Source organism: Poecile atricapillus, chromosome 10 (assembly GCF_030490865.1).
Source record: "Poecile atricapillus isolate bPoeAtr1 chromosome 10, bPoeAtr1.hap1, whole genome shotgun sequence".
Classification (NCBI taxonomy): domain Eukaryota; kingdom Metazoa; phylum Chordata; class Aves; order Passeriformes; family Paridae; genus Poecile; species Poecile atricapillus.
In genome coordinates, this window is record NC_081258.1 from 2,612,769 (window position 1) to 2,630,379 (window position 17,611).

The 17,611-nt window shown below is 49.1% G+C and overlaps 3 protein-coding genes across 3 annotated transcripts in view; all 3 read right to left on the minus strand.

Annotated features, from left to right (window-relative positions):
- LOC131582754 (hydrocephalus-inducing protein-like) overlaps window positions 1-2,274 on the minus strand; it is a 57,288-nt gene extending 55,014 nt beyond the window's left edge. The window contains exon 1 of the mRNA XM_058846223.1: window positions 2,168-2,274. Within this exon, the coding sequence (XP_058702206.1) occupies window positions 2,168-2,274 (107 nt within the window). The remainder of the gene's footprint in view (window positions 1-2,167) is intronic.
- A 356-nt stretch (window positions 2,275-2,630) lies between these two features.
- On the minus strand, window positions 2,631-7,765 carry LOC131582795 (hypoxanthine-guanine phosphoribosyltransferase-like). Its single transcript, XM_058846283.1, has 9 exons — window positions 7,739-7,765; window positions 7,255-7,361; window positions 6,633-6,816; window positions 6,231-6,293; window positions 5,673-5,690; window positions 5,394-5,476; window positions 4,357-4,403; window positions 3,608-3,684; window positions 2,631-2,678 (listed from the first exon to the last, which is right to left on the minus strand). The coding sequence occupies exons 1-9, from the start codon at window positions 7,763-7,765 to the stop codon at window positions 2,631-2,633; spliced, it is 654 nt and encodes a 217-aa protein (XP_058702266.1).
- Window positions 7,766-8,593: 828 nt separating this feature from the next.
- The window catches only part of LOC131582755 (hydrocephalus-inducing protein homolog), a 71,242-nt gene continuing 62,224 nt past the window's right edge, over window positions 8,594-17,611 (minus strand). The window contains exons 51-58 of the mRNA XM_058846224.1: window positions 17,305-17,559; window positions 16,817-16,959; window positions 16,265-16,486; window positions 14,950-15,110; window positions 13,983-14,089; window positions 12,960-13,407; window positions 9,068-9,258; window positions 8,594-8,652 (exon numbers count right to left, since the gene is read on the minus strand). Of these exons, the coding sequence (XP_058702207.1) occupies window positions 8,594-8,652; window positions 9,068-9,258; window positions 12,960-13,407; window positions 13,983-14,089; window positions 14,950-15,110; window positions 16,265-16,486; window positions 16,817-16,959; window positions 17,305-17,559 (1,586 nt within the window). The remainder of the gene's footprint in view (window positions 8,653-9,067; window positions 9,259-12,959; window positions 13,408-13,982; window positions 14,090-14,949; window positions 15,111-16,264; window positions 16,487-16,816; window positions 16,960-17,304; window positions 17,560-17,611) is intronic.

Here is a 17,611-nt window from a genome sequence, read left to right on the forward strand (position 1 = left end):
CTGTCAGAACTTCCTAACTCCATCCCTGCACAACACTCAAAGCTCACAGCGAGGAGATAGCGCTGCTGGGTGAGTCCAGGAGATGCAAGAAAGCAAAGTGGTACCAAGAGTGAGGGGCACAGGAAAGTGTCCAGGTTTTAGTTCTCTCTGTTAATCAGCATTTGCTTCCCCTGTCTGGGCTCCCACAGCCCTCCACAGAAGAAAACAGAGGGATCTCCTTGACAGAGCCTCAGCAGCAGGGCATCTTCAGTCAAGTGAGCTGCAGACAGCCAAGGGACCTTTGTGGCCCTGACTCCAGTGCTGTGTGCAGGGCTGGATCTGTGCCCCACGCAGGAGATGAGAGAGAACAGCTGCTCTGGAACCTCTGCTGCTGGCACCAGCCGTGTCTCTCCAGGCTTTGGGCAGAGCTGGAGCTGCCCAGGTGCTCAAGGGCAGGTTTGTGAGAGCAGCACAGGGGAGTGCCCAGCCTGACAGAAGGAATTGCTGTGACAAAGGGCAGGGAGAGAAGCGCCTGCTCAGGGCTCCAGCTGGACATTGGTTTCACTTGGCCCCGGTGGCACAGCCAGGGAAGACACTGGAGTGTCCCTGGAGCAACACACGGTGTTCCCAAGTGCACCAGGACAGCCCCCAGCAACAGGAGCACGGCACAGAGAGCTGGGGAGGGCTCTGCAGCCTCACAGTGCTGCTGGACAACAGCAGGGGCAGGGACAGGAGGGACACCAGGGCCATTTCCAGCCTTAACACAGCCCCAGAGGCTACTTACACTGAAAGACTTCAGTCTTGCCCTGAGCAAAAGCTCAGGAGGTGTCGTTGTCTTTTCTGGGAATCCAGAAGGCATCTTGAAAGGAGGAAGTCGCAGAAGATCAACAATGCCTCAAGAAAACTGCAAGGAGCAAGAATGGAACTCTGAAAATCCAGAATCCAATTCACAGCAGACTCAAGAGATATACTGGTGCTAAAAAATTTATAGTATTTAAAAGTAGCCAAGTGCTTGTTTGGTGTAAGTAGCCAGGATTGTTAGGCCTCTAGTTGAACTACATGGCTAAGTTGTGCAATTCAAAAATGAATCACACTGAAACCTGGAGCTAAAAATCTGAATACCATTAATAATAGTTAGAACAGACTGTAAAAGCTGTAGCTTTAATATTATTAGATTCAATAAACTACTACTACTACTATTATTATTATTATTTTTTTTAATATTAATATTATTTAAAAATAGCTAGAATGGACCTCTTTTTCTTTAGGCTAAACACCCCTTGCTCTCTCAGCTGCTCCTCACAGGATGTGTGAGAGACTGGAATGTTATGGCTAATGGCTTAAATCTTGTTCTAAAGGATTTTTTGCCCTGTGCCCACCAAAGCCCACCCTTCCCTGAAAATGCCTGCTGACTGGAACTTTGGACTGTGAGTTAAGCCACCTAAGGGAACTTGAGAGAAAATAAAGGTGGCACTATTGTCCTATCATCTCAGGTCTGGGCAGAAGTAATCAACACTGAGGGAGAGAAATGTATCCACACCAAAGCCAAAGGCAGCAGCTGTCCTGAGAATCAGCTCTGTCTGGCTTCAGGGTGGGGAAGTCACAGGCACAGACTCATCTGCTGAGGCCAGGTTTGCACACAAACCTCCCATCAACAGAGGGGCAAGGAGGAAATTTTGTGGCTGTGCCACATCCCCAATGTAAGAGGCAGTGGACACCCATCCTCCCTCCCACAAACTGGCTCAGCTCTAAAACCTCCCCCCACAAGAAGGCCACATCCAGGGGACATTGCCATGAGGAGCAGCTGAGGGGGTGTCACAACCCAGCCAAGACCTGCAGCGAGCCCCCAGAGCCGTGCCTGAGGCCTTGGACCAGATGAGTGCAGGGGATGCAAAGGAACACAACAGATCTGAAAATCCACAACCCAACTCATGGCAGAGCTGTGACAAAACCCAAAAGTACAACTTTAGTCAATCTCTAACTTCAAACAAAATTCGGGACTCCCTGTGAGACCAAAGCACCGCGAATTGGGGACTCCCTGGCAGAAAGCAAAGCACCGCGAACTCGGGACTCGCTGTGAGAGCAAAGCAGCAGGAATTGCCCCGCACAGCCCCATTCCCTGTGAACAATTCCCCTGGCGAATGGCCCAGCGGAGCCGTGTGCCCGTGGCCAGGCTGCGCACACCCACCGAGGATCGCGGTCTCCACGCAACTGAAGCTGGAACAGCAGCGCCGCGGGCGCTGCGGCCGCGGTTCCCAGGTAACCCCGAGCCCTGCCCGTGCCCCTGGCTTCCATCTCGGCCTCCGCTCGGGGCCTGTTCCGCCCTCCGAGCTCCCTCGGGCCCCGCCGGGAGCCGAAGGAATCCGCTGCGGGGCCCGGAACGAGCCGGGCACGTTTCTCGCTATGGCCACAGCCCCGCACCCAGCTCCTGCTGCTGCTGCTGCTGCTTCCAGCAGGAAAAATCCCAGCGTCTCCAGAGCTCGTGTTCAGCGCGCAGCACACGGGCAATGAGCGAGCTGCAGCTCCTGCCACTAACGGGGAGCTTCTCCTGCTGCTCCGGGACACGCAAGTAGCAAAAGGAATTTCCCGATGGGATGCTTTATATCACCTAATCAGCAGCCAGAAATCAGTGCTCCAGAAGACTGAGATTATCACATCCTGTATTTCTCTTTGGCGTTCTCTTTCAAAATACAGATGTGCTAAAAGAAAAAAAAAAAAAAAAGAAAAAATAAAAAGTACAATATTTATCAATCTCTATCTTGGAATGAAGTGTAAGACTGATTTTCATCTGTATTCCCAGCACTGTACTAAAAACACACTAGAACCGTAATAGTGGGAAGTTTCCTACTTGCAGTAAACTCCAGCTCTTAGTATTCTTTGCAAGTTTATTTGTAATATATAGGTTTATATATTCTAAAGAATTTAGGTTTATTAAATTACTGCATGCTCCTCAATGCTGCTGAGCAATAGCACAGACTGTTTGTGTCTTCAGCAGGACTGCTTTGTCTTAGGAAAAAGGCTTTGAAGTAAAAAACTTTCTGAGTTAAACAGAATTAAGGAAGTACTTTTGAAAACAAAGGAGGTAAAAATGATCAACCCTATCAGTTTATGATGTTTCCAAGGCTACTACTCTGTGCAGCCTGAAGAAGCTGTAATGGAATAAGGGAAGACTTCTTACAGACATGTAAGATATAAGACATGTTATCCCTAAGTGTATGGAAAACCTTCACCCAGAGTCCCTGCAGGGCTGCTTTAAAGACCTGGTGGCTGAAGAGCAACACAGGGTTGAACTAAGTCAGCCAAATATCCAATTAAAGTCAAATTATAAGTTATTTTCAGATGGGGTCACAGATTGTGTGCTGCTCACCATCCTGGGAGTTCAGAATGTTCTGCAGCACGGCTGAGCCATGAGACTTGTGGAGTAGAATTATAAAAAGGTGAAGCACAAACATTTCTCATGCACCTACACTGCATTACCAACTCGACACCTTAAAAATGGTTTTGCTCCTTTATTGGAAGTTTCTAGCTGGAGTTGAAGGTTTTTTAATTGTTGAGAAGCTCTGAGTAGAAGCAAATCTTCTTGCTGGGTACCTGATACTTGGCAGTGGAGGAATGTGCATGTACTTACATTTAGATCTCTGAAGTATTCATTGTAGTCAAGAGCATATCCAACCACAAATTGATCTGGGATTTCAAAGCCTGTATCTGTAAGAAAATACAGATCTTTTTATACTTCAGTGGTGGAAGTAGCTTTTAAATACAGAGCTTGTATTCAACACATACTTGAGCTAAGGGTAATAGGCATCATCTCTTTCAGGGTGCTTCCTTAAGAATCTGAGCTATAAATTGATGAGAGAGGTTAGAATCTAAACCATTCCCATCAGTCAGTAATATAATTAAGGTGTTAAGAGAATTATTTTTATTAATAAAATAATTGTTTAAAACCTGGTTATAAGTTAGTCCTGGGAGAAGAGACAAGGAATGAGATTTTACCTGAGTGAAAGTAGATGAACTGTGATTCAGTAGGACTTTTCAGTTTGGAAACAAGGCAAGTTTAATAATGCAGAGTCAAAACAAATGCCCTCCAGGGCCAAAGCAAAGCAACACACAGTTAAGGTTTGATTCATTTCTGCTATCTAAATAGTTAAATTTATATATCAAATAGCTAAACCTGCACTGAGGCCAGCCAGGGGAAAAACAGAAGGTGGTCATGAGGCCTCAGGATGCCATAGCTGGACATTTGTTCACAAGTTTTTATGTAGTTTCTCCCCATTTCTCTTGGCCTGCATGAAACTTCTGTGCAGTTGTCAGATGTGCTGCCTGAAGGGAAATTGTAAGACTGTGTTTTGGAAAATACTAGAAAAACATGGTACTTACAGTCTGGTCTGTAACCTGGACTCTGACATGTCCTTTTGACGAGCAGGCTGTAAGGCAGAGCAGAGCAGGTTGGTTTTTAAAATATGTCTAAGCTGCAGACTTCCCTTCTGCCACACCTCCCCAGAAGCTTCTAAAATCATGCAATTAAATCAAGACAGTGAGATTATTTCACAGAAAGAAGTGGTGCTCAGCCTTGTCATGGAGGGAGAAGCAAAGGCTCTGATCTAGGTTCATTCTTTATGTCCAAGTGGCTCTGGTTTGTATTCAGTTCCCTCCAATCCTGTGTCTCAGGTCATTGCCCTTCCACGTAGCAATGCCTCAGGACACTGGAACAGCACAGAGGGGGAAGCATGTCCAAGTGGCTGGGAATGATTTTAGTGGGGAGGGAGGGAGAAAAGGACATTTCTTCTGCAAAATCTTATCTATTCTTGGTTTGCCTGTGCACTTCAGAAGAAACTGAGAACCTCCTGGACAGTCCCTAGAAGGCCTGTCTGAATAACTGGTGCATAAAGCAACTGTTTTTATAAAGCATTGTGATTACTTGACAGACACAGGGATATTCCACAAAATTTCCTTTTAGAGACCTACTAAAAGCAGATCTAGAATGCTGCTTGAAGTCATCTTCCAAGTGCTGACAGACTCTCAGATTCTGGAAACTTCTAGAGTTGAGGATAGTAAGGGATATTCTGAGTGTTGTCATTCCAGCACTGAGGCAACTGAGGCAACGTTAGAAAACTTATGGAAAGACATCAATTTCCTTCAGACATAAAGTAAGAAACAGGGAATCCATCAGACTTTATGGACTACACAGAAAGAGCCATAAAACCTTTCTTTATTAATTTGAGCAGTGAGGATGGTAGTGCACAGGGAAATTTCCCAGTTCAAGAAACACTTAATTTTCCAGCAGCTGGGTAAGGATCGCTTCCTGCATTTGCTTTCTTCCCCCCAAACTTCAAGCCAAACAAGCACTTGTCAGCATACAATGACTATTCACCCAAATGATTTGAATGTGTTAGTTAGCAGCTATATCCTTGTACCTTACAACTTTTACCATCCTTGGTTTCTTGTCTTTTATTTTTGAAAGCAGTGCTTTCATTGTTCTACCAGTCTCAATAATGTCCTGAAAGTGATAAAAAAAATAAATTATCCTTCAAGTTTGAAAGGAAAATCAGACTGTCAGTGGATTAAATTAGAGCATACCAACCTGGCAGCCCAGTAACTTCATTAATTATTATTTTATATGTAATATGTATTCATTTGAAAAGAAGGGAGAAAAGAATCTGTGTCATTCCACCCCTCCTTCAGTCATTACTTACCTCTACTACTAACACATTCTGGAAGAGATTGCATAGGGAAAGAAGGGAAAGAAAAAAAAATACTTAAATGGCAATTTTCAGCAAACCATACAGCCAAGAAAAGCACACTAAAACCCTCAGATACAAGGAAATTGCCTTGATTATCAAAGGAGATTGTCACTTGAACTACTGACTGACTTTGGTGCTTACTGAAGAGTCTTTTTGTAAGTATTTATGAAAGCTTAAAATATGGTGATAAAGGCACTGTGTCAGGTCTATATCTTGCTCTGTGTACAGCACTGTATTCTAGAGGCACTGAATGAGTCAGTTGAGTGTGGTTCATTTCTGGGGGTTCTGGAATAAAATGGGGAATGGGACCTTTGGGAGCACTCATTGCTGATCACTCCAAGTTTCCACTGAGATCAGTGGGAATTATTCACTGTTTCAAAGCCCAGCATTTTAAATCAGTGTTAAGAGGCTGGAAGTATGCAGTATCAAAATCTTTAATAAAGATGGATTTCCTGGAAAATACATAGGAACAGTTGTTTTCCTTTAAAAGCTGAAGATGCCAATTCATACCTTCCCACTTAGTGTAGACAGCTCCTCTCCAATAAAACTGATTTTTTCTGCAGGTGACTCATTCTAGAAGGAGAAAGAAGAGATGGAAGTCACATAAAGCATGCCCCAAAGTGTTGTCCTGTATTTGTTTGAAAGGTGAGCTGCTCTTGCTTCTTGCAAGAGGAAGGAGTTTGAGATCTGCCCCTGGCTCTGTCATGTTGAGTGTTCTGCTATGTTTCTTCCAGTGAATATATAATATCCACCCTTTAAGGCAGATCAGTAAATCAGTTCCTTTTTAGTATGTAATTTGAACAGAATGTACACATAAACTCAATTTTTGTGGGGTTCTCACACAAACCATCAGTATTTAGAATGCCAGTCTATGGAGAGAGTCAATTTTCCAAAGAAAAGAAAGTTACTCACACAGTAGCTTTTTATTCTGACAAAATCCACGGTAACGGGCACAGATTTATCACCATTTTGATTCAGTGCTTTTATCTGGTCCAGCAAATCAGCAAAGAATTTATAGCCTCCTTTAAGGACACAGAGTGCAACAATGGGATGACTTCCCATGTCTTGCATGATATCTCGAGCCAAACGCTCTGTCCTGGGAGAAAGAAGAAAAAAAAGGCAATTCTGGAAAGTGTTCTGTGTATCAGAGCTGTTTGTGCATCTATTAAGCAATGTTCAAGTAAAAACTCTGATCTTGCTGTTAGGTTTTTATAACTAGCAAATTGTGAGCACAGCAAGTCGTAGGAAAATAAATTACGTATTTGCACAGCATAAGCAGATTTAACCCATAAACACAAATATTGCAGGATAGCTGGGCTTGAAGACAGTTGATGGAACATGGAAGCTTGACTGGGCTTGCAGAGGAATCCTCTCCATGAACCCCCTCTTATACCAGACTTTAGGACAGAAGTGTTCGGGCTGCAGGGTTTCCCCGTTTCTCATGGGCTGCACAGGGCAGGACCTCAGGCTTTTTTCATTTGGAGGGACAAAAATTGGCATCACTGTCCCTATTCTTTTCTGTTTACCCTCATACCTGTCCAGGATGAGTCCATGAGGAATGAAGACTCTTTCTAAATCCTCTTCATAATGCTTAGGAATGCAAAACAGATTTTTGTTGTAGCCGCTTTCCTCATCTCTTATCTGCAAGGAAAAGGGAAATACATCTAAAACTAGCAACAAAGTCATTCAAAAAAAGCTTCCAGTCTGTGACAGTGTGAGGAAAAAATTCCTCCCCTCCAATAATGTGTCAAAATAAAAATATTTCTGAGAGTTTTTGATCTTTCTGCTAGAACAATTCACAGTCTGATAACTGGAGCTGGTGGCTGAGTTGTGAATGGAGTTGTGAATGCATAACAAGTACTTTGCCCCAGTCATTATGAAATCAATTCTTGGCTATCATCAACTCATTAAAAAAGCCACCCAAAATAATAACAACCTTCCCTCTTGTTCCATTTGCCCTTCTGCAGAGCTCAGTAGCTTGCTCATGTGGTAGACAAGCGAAAATTCAAATGTAAGGCAAGGAGATTGGGATTCCAGGTCAGCATGTCACTTTGGGGTGCTGCTCTACTTTAACCATTGTTCTCCACTGTGTAAAAGAGAAAGCTTTGCCTTCCAAGCATGATTTCACAGCTGAGCCTTTGACATTCCAGCCATTAACTCTCTCAGAGGACAGGGGAGATGGCTCACCCAAAAGGAGAAGCTTTGGGATGGCAGTGAGAAGAGGGGAAGCTGCAGAGGGTGCCCATAGCTCAGGTTTGTTCGTGCCTCGTTGATCGTGGAGAGACGCTGGCAGTGACACTGGCATGGGCTGTGCCTTGGGCTGTGCCACAGCACTGAGAGCAGCTTCAGTGAGTGCAGAGCTGCTCATGCTTTGGTGTTTGGTCAGCCCAGCTGGGCAGCTCAAAACTGGCCCATTTCTGCCTCTGGGAGGCTGCTCGTGCTGGGAATGAGATTCTGACTGAATTAGAAGCATTGGTCAAAGACAATGATTATTTGAGACTACTGGAACACATAAACACCATCTCTGTATCATTTGAAGTATCAAAAAAAAGCACCTTTAAGGATAGTCACTGACACCAGTATAAAAGTGATGTTTGTGTTGTTCTGTTTGGGTTTGTTTTGTCTCCAAGATTCCCATGTCTATTGCATTCTACTTAACTGCAGCTTAAATGCAGTGATAATTCTCTCTGCAATTTGAGCAGCTTCTTTTGCCTAATCATGATCCTGACTGTGGTATTTAATGGACTTCAGCTTTACAACCTGCTTTTGCATTTCTAAATGCACAGCATTTCTTCTGCACAGCAAGGGGAAGGTCAGCCTTCTTACCAAAGCTGAGCTTCCTGCTGCACTTGATGAGTGACACTGCAACTGCTTCAGCTCAGGTGAGGGATGAGCTTTGTCTGTGTGCATGTAACCGTGGAATAAAGGTAATCTTGAGGCACACAGATGTAAACAGTCATTACTGCTTAGAGCTAGTCTGAAATGAAACATTTTTATTTTGTTTTATTTATTTTTATTTTGACAGTGTTGACATTTTTAGAGAAACCTTTATCAGCTCCAGCATGGAGCCAGAGAGAGTTGAATAAGCTTTGACACACAGAGTATCTGCCATAAAAAGAGCAGGGGACAAGCCCTTCCTGGCACTGGGAACACCACTGCTGGTCCATCATGCTGAGGCCCAGTCCTGTCACACACCAACTGCTCTGAAACTACACTCAGAACTAGAACTAGTCCAGGTTTCTGCTTTTAAACTTTTGTGAACTTCCCCTTGAAGCTCTTATGGCAGAAGCGTGAGACACCAACCACGGCCCCAGCACAGGCTCGTCAGGATCACAGGCTTTAGGTACCTGTGACCCGGCGGAGCGGGGGGCTCCGGGCAGATCCCGAGGCGAGGCGGGTCCCCGCTGCCGAGCGCTGCCCCTCGGGCTGAGGGGTGAGACCGCCGGGCTGAGATCGCCGGGCTGAGGGGTGAGACCGCCGGGCTGAGATCGCCGGGCTGAGGGGAGAGATCTCCGGGCTGAGGGGCGAGATCGCCGGGCTGAGGGATGAGATCGCCGGGCTGAGGGGTGAGATCGCCGGGCTGAGGGATGGGATCGCCGGGCTGAGGGGTGAGATCGCCGGGCTGAGGGGCGAGATCGCCGGGCTGAGGGGTGAGACTGCCCGGCTGAGGGGTGAGATCGCCGAGCTGAGGGGTGAGATCGCCGGGCTGAGGGGTGGGATCGCCGGGCTGAGGGATGGGATCGCCGGGCTGAGGGATGGGATCGCCGGGCTGAGGGATGGGATCGCTGGCTTGAGGGGCAGCGGCGGCCCCGCGGTGCTGAGGGCAGCGCCCGGCTCGGCCCCTCAGGAGCCGCCGCAGTCGCAGCCCCGCCCGAGCGCCTCAGGGCGCGGCGGACTCGGGACAGCCCTGAGCCTTCCCCTCAGCCAGGTAGGAAGCTCCTGGAATTGTAGAACCGTCACGGGTGGAAGAGATCTTTAAGACCACTCAGTTCAATGTCAGCCCAGCATCTGCCACTGCAAACCCTAAACCACTAAACCATTTCCGAATATCAGATGCAGAGGCCTCTTTAACACCTCCAGCGATGACAACTCCACCACCTCCCTGGCCAACCTATTCCCAGGCCTGAACACCTGAACAGTGAAATTTTTTTTCTAAAATCTAACCTGAATTTCCTCTCTCAGTGTGAGGCCAATTCCTCTGGTTCTCGCTGCAGGCCCAGCAGAAGAGACCGGCCCCTCCTCACTGCATGGCCCTGGCAGGGAGTTGGAGAGAGCAGTGAGGTCCCTCCTGAGCCTCCTCCAGACTGACTAAACCCAGCTCCCTCAGCCACTCCTCATGGGACATTTTCTCATCCTTTCATGAGCCTTACTGCCCTTCTCTGGACACACTCCAGCCCCTCAATGTTGTTTTCCTCGAGGGGCCCAGAGCTGGGTCCATCCAGATCACCCTGAGGGTGACCAGAGAGACTTCAGTCTCTGTGGGTGTGTGCTTGGTGTCTCCAGTAACAAAATACTTACAGCCTGGGTCAGGGAAAGTCAATCTTCTGCCCAGTAGGTCCACGGCAATCCCGGTCCAATGGCAGGACCTAAAAAGATGGTCTTGTGCTGCTGCTAAATGGAGTGGCTATTGAGGCTGCCATACTTTATTGAAGGTATTATCTGTCCTTTGGTGAAAGTCAGTCCAGTTAGAAATGTCTTGTCTGAGCCCCCCTCCCCCTGCAAAGCCTGCTCTGTTTCTATCCACACGCAGAGGAGGTTCATGCTGCCCTTCTGGGTTTTTTTGTAAGTTCCCCTCCCCTCCAGTTTCTTTGTCCTGGCCCGCAGGGGCTGGGCACTGGACAGAAATGGGTGATGTGCCCTCGCTGCCCACAGCGATGGCAGCGTGGTTCCCATGGTGTTACAGGTGGTGGTGGGACCGCCACCGCTGCTGGAGCCACCGTCCTTCCTGGCTGTCTATGATGGTCAGCCCCTAAGCTGGCAGCCTTCTGGATCACACCTCGATGATGGTGGTGAGGGTGGGTAGAGGATCCAAGGGCATTCCCATAATGATTTACTTGCATGGATCATTGGCATTTGCCTTTGCTAATTCCAACAGCAAGGCAGAATGCAGCCCTGGCTCTTCCCCCTGTTTCTGCATGTGAACCCACCACCTATCAATAAAATCTAGGAAAACCTCATTAGGTTGCTGCAGAATGATTGTATAACTAACTTGGGGTTCTCTGGATGGTTACATGAGGAACGCTTTCTCTGCAGCTGTTTTGATCTTTTCAAGGACCGGCCTTGGCAAAACCCGGGCCTGGTCCTTCCCCTGTGCCCATTCCCCATCACCGCTCAAGTGGTCGGTTGTTATTTTATTCCCAATGGCATCAAGGGCGCTGTCGGAACTTTGCAATAGCTCAGAACATACGGCCTGTAATGACCTCTTCCATGCCCCCTCCCATGCAAGATATTCTGATGGGGTAAGGAGGCATGAAAATAAATCATGGAGATCATACAGGACCGAGAGATTGGAGGAGAGGGGGGCCTTTAAAAGGCCCTTAAAATATTTGCTTCCCTTTCCAAACTCTTTCTGGGCTTTGCAAAGTTCTCTTTTGTTTTGAAATGAGAATGGCTCCCATTCTGGAAGCGCACTCCCACAACCACTGAACATAACTGGAGTGGCAAGAGGAAGGGTCTCCTGTTCTGGGTTCCGGTTCCTGGGCTCGTCACTTGTGGCTCACGGGGTGTGGGAAGCAGAAGGAGGGGCGTGGGAACTGCAAGTCAGAAGAGGGTTGGCGGTGCTGCAGGGGAGAGAGGAGGGGTCAGAGGAGGGGATATTATGAAAGGAAGGGGTGGGGACCTTTTCAGGAGGAGGAGCCCAAGTGGAGAAGGAGGGGTCCGAGGGGACAGGAAGGGGAGGGACAACTGGAGGAGGAGAGATAACAGGGGGAGGAGCATCAGGGAAGAAGGGGTTGGAGGTAGGAAGAAGGATTTTGGGGAGGAGAAGTACAAGGGAGGGGCCTGGCCATGTGGTCCCCACCATCTTGTGCTCTCCAGGAGCCATTTTGGGTACACCAGGGAGGAGAGGGTGAATGGAGTAACTGGAGACTGGGGAGAACCAGGGGGAACCTCAAAATGTACTAACTTGGGGGTTTGAACTGGGGTAGTGGGGTTTAAGGAAAGATCTCTGGCACCATGGCTAACAGTTAACATTTTATTAGCAACTGGTTATTAGCAGTTAACTGAAACTTAAGTTATTTAACAAATTAACAAACAAATATTTAGTTAACTTTGTTAATTAAAAGATGATGTTCACTGGAGCTGGGAAGGGGAGCTGCAGAGGTGTCACGTAAAGGGTGGGAGACCATCAGCAGTAGGAAACAAGATGTTGCCGGCTCCTGCTGGATGCTCCAGCTGACACAGATGCTGTCACTCTGGTGTTGGTTGCCAGTGCAGCTGCTTCTTGTGTCTCTGGCCTTCGTCTGTCTGCTGTAAGGCAGAGCATTTTGGTTTTCCAAAACGCTTCCACTCCCGGGCTCTGCCTTTCAGAACCACCTGCACCGTCCTGTGAGTCTGCTCCAGGTTAGGAATGCTGGGGAGAAAGGGACTGGTATTAGCCAGACAAACATTTCCAGCCAGACGCTTTTCTGTCTCCTTGCAGAGCACCCAGCGTTGCATCCTCCCTCTGTGCAAGCAGTGAGCAGCTCTGTGCAAGAAGCAGAGCTGGGGACTGGCTGGTCCCTGGGTCTCTCATTCTACATCTTGCAGCCCTTCAGGAGCTTAATGTTTCATGCAGTGTCTTTTGCCAGTGTCTCCCTCCCAAGGCCAGATGATCTTTCTGCGCTCCTGTGGGAGCTGCTGCCTCTCTGGGGCTGCTTGTCTCCAGGCCCACCTCCCCATCCCAGTCAGAGAGACTGAAGGGAGGGTGTTAGGGGATGAACCAGGCTGTGCTTGGTGATGCCCAGCAATAGCACAAGAGGCAACGGGCAGAACCTGAACAGGAAATTCCACCTGAACCTGAGGAAGAACTTCTTCCCTTTGCGGGTGACAGGCTGCCCAAAGAGGGTGTGGAGTGTCCCTCACTGGAATTATTGCAGAGCCCTCTGGACACAGCTCTGTGCCACGTGCTCTGGGATGACCCCGCTTGAGTAGGGAAGTGGGACCAGATGACCTCCTGTGGTCCCTTCCACCCTGTCCCAGCCTGTGATTCAGTGACAGCCATCAAAAGTGTGAGTTGGCAAGTGTGTCAATGTTTCCCACCTGCACTGCATGGTGGTCTCAAAGTTCCCCACATCCTTTGGCGAGAACAGCACATGAAAGGTCTTCTTCTGGCCAGGAGTGATGGTGCCGAAGTTGGGGTTGATGGAGAACAGTGACTGGTCATGGGTGACATCTGGGAGGACTTCCAGGGAGGAAGTGGCACGCTGCGGGGAGAGACTCCGTTCCTTGGAGCGGCACCGCTTCTTGGAACGCTGCTTCTGCTTGGCATCCAGCTGCTCTTCCTCAGAAAGCTGCTCCTGGTCAGAATCTGGCTGTTCCTGCTCGGAATCCTGCAGCTGTTCCTGCTCGGAATCTTGCTGCTCCTTGGCAAGCCACTGTAGGCGCCGCAGCTCAGAAGGATGCGTCTCAAAAGGATGGTCCTGCTCCCTCCGGAAACGAAGCACCAGCTTTCTGCGCTGCCTTACAACAGGAGCAGAGCTGAGCTGACCTGCAGAGAGGAAGAGGACACCATTCAAAGACAAAATCTGTGTTCCCAGCAACGCTGCCTCCTGCAGCACATAGGTGGAAGAGAGCTGGGATGCGCTCGGAGCATCTCTGGCCAAGTTCCAAGCAGGGAACAGAGCTTCTGGGAGCAGGGTCTCTGCCTGCAGCACACACTCCTGTGCCAAAGCAGGAGTTGGTTTTAGACAGTGACTTTGCAGCTGCCCTGGAGTGGGGGACTGCACACAGACAGTGGCTGCAGGGCAGCTCACTCGTTACACCATTGCTCTGCCCAGTCTCAGACTTCTCAAAGCAATGACCTGATGTCCCCTTTCCCAGTCCTGACCCAGCACGTGGCTCTCCCCAGAGCCTGGCTCAGCTCCTTTGCAGAACAGAAGTGGCAGAGCAAGAACAAAAGGGGCGGAAAGGCAGAGGGGGAAAGGACAAAACTCTCCAGCTGCAGCTGGGAAGGTGCTGATGAAAGTGGATGTGTGGACAAGGAGGAAAAAGCAATTCAAGTCTTGGGGTGAAGGGGCAGGGTCTTCTCCCCAGGCCCTCAGCTACCAAGTGAAATGCCCTTACTCATCAGAGTGGTTGAATATGGCATCCTCACTGCTTCACTATCTGCAGGTGCAGCTTCCTCCCAGAAGTATTCCAGGGCCACCTTCCCTGTGTTGTGCATCCTGAAACTGAAAAGCAAGAAGGAGGAATTAAAAAAAAATGTCCAATAAATAGAAAGCAAATAGTACAGTAACATTGTCTGAGGGGCTCCTGCTACCACTTTCTGCTGAGGAGCATCTTCTTCCCCAGGCAACCCTGCCATGCTCTGACTGCTGTCCTGGGTGGCCCAGAAAAGTATTTCAAAGTCTGGAAGTTTAAGAGGAAAGGGCCAGCATGGTGCCCAGGACATTGAAGCTAAGGGGCTTACTTTAGAAATTCTTTAGGTCTTGCTTTGACTGCAAACTTATTCTTGAGCAGATGAGGACAGGTGACACGCAGCGAAAGCAAACCCATGGCTGTTCTCAGCAGAAAATGGCAGCATTGAGCCTCTCCTGACCAGCCTCTCCTGCTTGGCTTGGCATGCATGTGAACAAGCCTGTGCTGGTTTTGGCTGGTGTGGAGTTCTGGGAAGCAGGCACTGGGTCAGCCCTGGGCAAAGGTGTCACAGCATTGTCACAGTACAGCTGGTCTGGACTGGACACAGTGAATCTGGCCATAACACAAATCCAATTCAGCTGGCCTAGCTCATGCCTGAACGTGTTCCCAGATAAGTTACAGGGGACCCTTGGCCAGCCCCATCCAAGCTGAGAAGTGAGCACACCCCTGGCCAGGAAGTTGGGCAGGGAGAGAGATCTCAGCCAATGGCTGTCTAGCCCGGGAGATTTGCACTGGGTATTTCAGTGAGCTCTGAATAATAAACGAGGCTGTTTTGTCTCCTGAGCACCTGGAGCACCTGGAGTCCTGAGTTTTGTCTCCCCACCCACGGCCAGCACAAAGTTACACAAAGGCAGCTCCCGATGGCAGGGCCCTGCCTGGCCTCAGCACTCACGTGGCTGTCCTTGTCTGGAAGGGCAAGGTGTCCTTGAGCTGAACCACGACTGTGTCCAGTTTGAACTGGGCGTAGGCAACCAAGGCACTGAGGTACAGCTCGGCCTCCTGGCCGCTCTTCTTCAGCACAGTGTGAGCCGGTTCCGGGACTGTCTCCACTGTCTGCAAACAGAGGAGAAAAGAATCACTGAGCAGAGCCCAGAAAGTCAGGCTGAGAAGGGAATCTCTTGGCCTCCAAGATCAGCCTCATAGAGGGACTAGAAAGGACCATTCACTTTTAGTTCCCTGGAAAGATGACAGAATTGGGACTGTTGTGCTGCAGGAGTTGTTTCTGCCCACTGATCAAAGCAGTCCTACCACAGCTGTTAATGTACCCATGGAGACTACAGCGGTGTTCCAATCCCTGTACTTCAACCTTGGCGAGGGACTGACTTTTTCCCTGGTCCCCTAGAAATCCAGCAGGTCTCAAAATTAGGGTTAAGTTCCCCTGCTGGAGCTCTGTGGGTGGAAAACCCCATGACTGAAGACTTCTAGGAAGCATCTTCTTGTCTTAGGAGAAAGTGCTCTCCAGATGTCACCTGTGGAACAACAGCCACACTGCTGGCAGCTGGGGATGGGCATTTTGGGACGTGAAAGATCTCACTAGGAAAGTCTCCAACTGCAGATGTTCTGATAGAAAAGAGGATGGTTTAGAGGCCTTCAAATGGTCCAGAAACTTGGAAAGAACCTTCACCCAAGCTGAGTGTGTTTGGCAATAATGACAATAAAAGCAAGAGTCTCCACACATGATCCTTCTCCAGACTCCTCCATACTGTCATACAGTGCCTGGGCTACTCCATGATGAGATAACCCTCCCAATACAGAGACCACAACCAAAATCTCTGGTATCCATGCAGACAAAACTTGGAGTTCACCAGCAGATGCAGCAGAAGTGTATTTGTCTCCACTTCAAAAGAAGAGACAGAGTGCAGCAGACTTAACTCCTTGTTGGTGAAAGGGCACCAAATCATATGGAGAGATTTCAAACACCATAAAATGAGATAATTGTAAAACACTGTCTCCCATTCAACATGGGCTGCAGCACTTGTGCTTGTGGCACAGACTGATAGTGTGTGGCTAATGGTCTCTTGTCTAAAGGCTTCCCCTCTTGGGTGAGGGTCGTGTGCATCCACCTCTCCCCTAGAATGCACTGCTGGTGAACCTCAGGGCTGTCCAATGTCCAGAGGAAGCAGGAGCTGCTCAGCCAGCAGTGATGGTGTTATGGTGGTTCTTTTTGGAAAAGCTGTGGTGGCTTTTTTTGCCATTTTGCTTCTTACCTTCTCTTTTTCAGGCCATTGGGCTGCTGGGTCCTTCCCGGTGATGTCGTTCCACAAGACAATGCACATTTCGTCGTCCCAGTCTGGAACCTTCCATGGTGGCAGCTCAAACTTGATCTTGGTCACCTTACATTTCACAAGGTGCCTCCTGAAGGTGGCTGGGACATCTGATTTCAAGGTCACTGTGATAGCCTTGGTGCAGCCAGGGTGGAGATGTCCCACCTAGGGAGAATCAGGGAGTCAAGACCAAACTGGAAGCACTGCCAAGGGCAGGACTGATAGCAAAGGGGACTGATGTGGTGAGCAGCTGTGCCAGGAACCTGCACCTCAGTGTGGATTTATGTGAAGTTGGACAGACAAAAGTATGAAGAGAAGGTACCACCTCCCATAACGTGAAGCCTTTTCTGCAAGGCTGGCAGCCAAGCCAGGGACTGCATCTCCCATGTGGCACTGGAATGGGCTAGCACTGGCATGGGAGGTCTCCCTGCCAGCTCCCAGGAACGCCAGGGCAGGGCTTGAGCAATGGGGAAAGGCAGAGCAGCCCCCACTCACCCTGGGGCAGAACTGGAATGGGACGTCTGCTTCCCACTCGAAGCGCATGAACGTCATGCCGGTGTGGTTGGTGATGGTGAAGGTCCTGTGGCAGGGCTTCCCAACAGGACAGTCCCCAAACTGGATGTGGTTCAGTCTGACAGCTGTTAAGGAGGAAAGCAAGGGATCTCAGCATGCAGGGAGTTCCACCCCGCCCCCCTCACATGCACAGACTCCTGTATGTTCAATGCTTCCTTGCTCCAAGCCTTCCTCCCTCTGGCAGGGAGCTCCCCAGGCAGTTCCCCATCCCACCACTGTCAGGGAAACACCTTGGCACACCCCTGAGCCAGCGCCATGCAGCACAGCACACACTGCTCTGCATGCATGGCTGCCACACCCACGGGCCTCCATGTCCAGGGGTGACAGCCCAGGCCTGGCTAGAGAGAGGACACACATGATCAGATATTTTCTTCTTCCTTGTTCCCCCTTGGCAGCCTCTCCTCTCTTACCATCAATGATGTCTTTGTTCCAACTGCTCTTATCATTCCTCAACTGTGGGTCTTCCTCTAGACAGTTGAGGGTGAATTCATCCTTGTGGCCTTCACCCACCAGCTCTATCAGGGTCTTGTCAGTGTAGGTGTCCCCCACTAAAACACGGATCTTCCCTTCCACACGTCGAGCCAGGGTGGGATCGAAAATGACATCAAACTCTGCCGATTGCCCACGATGCAGAAGCAGGAGAGGCTTCTTTGGGGGCTTGCTCTCTGCACAGCAATGGAAATCAGAATTAAGTGATACAGTTGTACAGAGGAAATA

Bases quoted from the DNA above. Each gene is read 5' to 3' on its own strand.
- LOC131582795 (XM_058846283.1), bottom strand. From the start codon at position 7,765: ATGCTGACCTGGAATCCCAATCTCCTT. The intron at 7,362-7,738 runs GCCTTACATTTG...TTTTCCTTGCAG, and splicing joins CCTGGAATCCCAATCTCCTT to ATAAGAGATGAGGAAAGCGG. The intron at 3,685-4,356 runs GTAAGTACCATG...ATTTTCTTACAG, and splicing joins TCCAGGTTACAGACCAGACT to ATACAGGCTTTGAAATCCCA.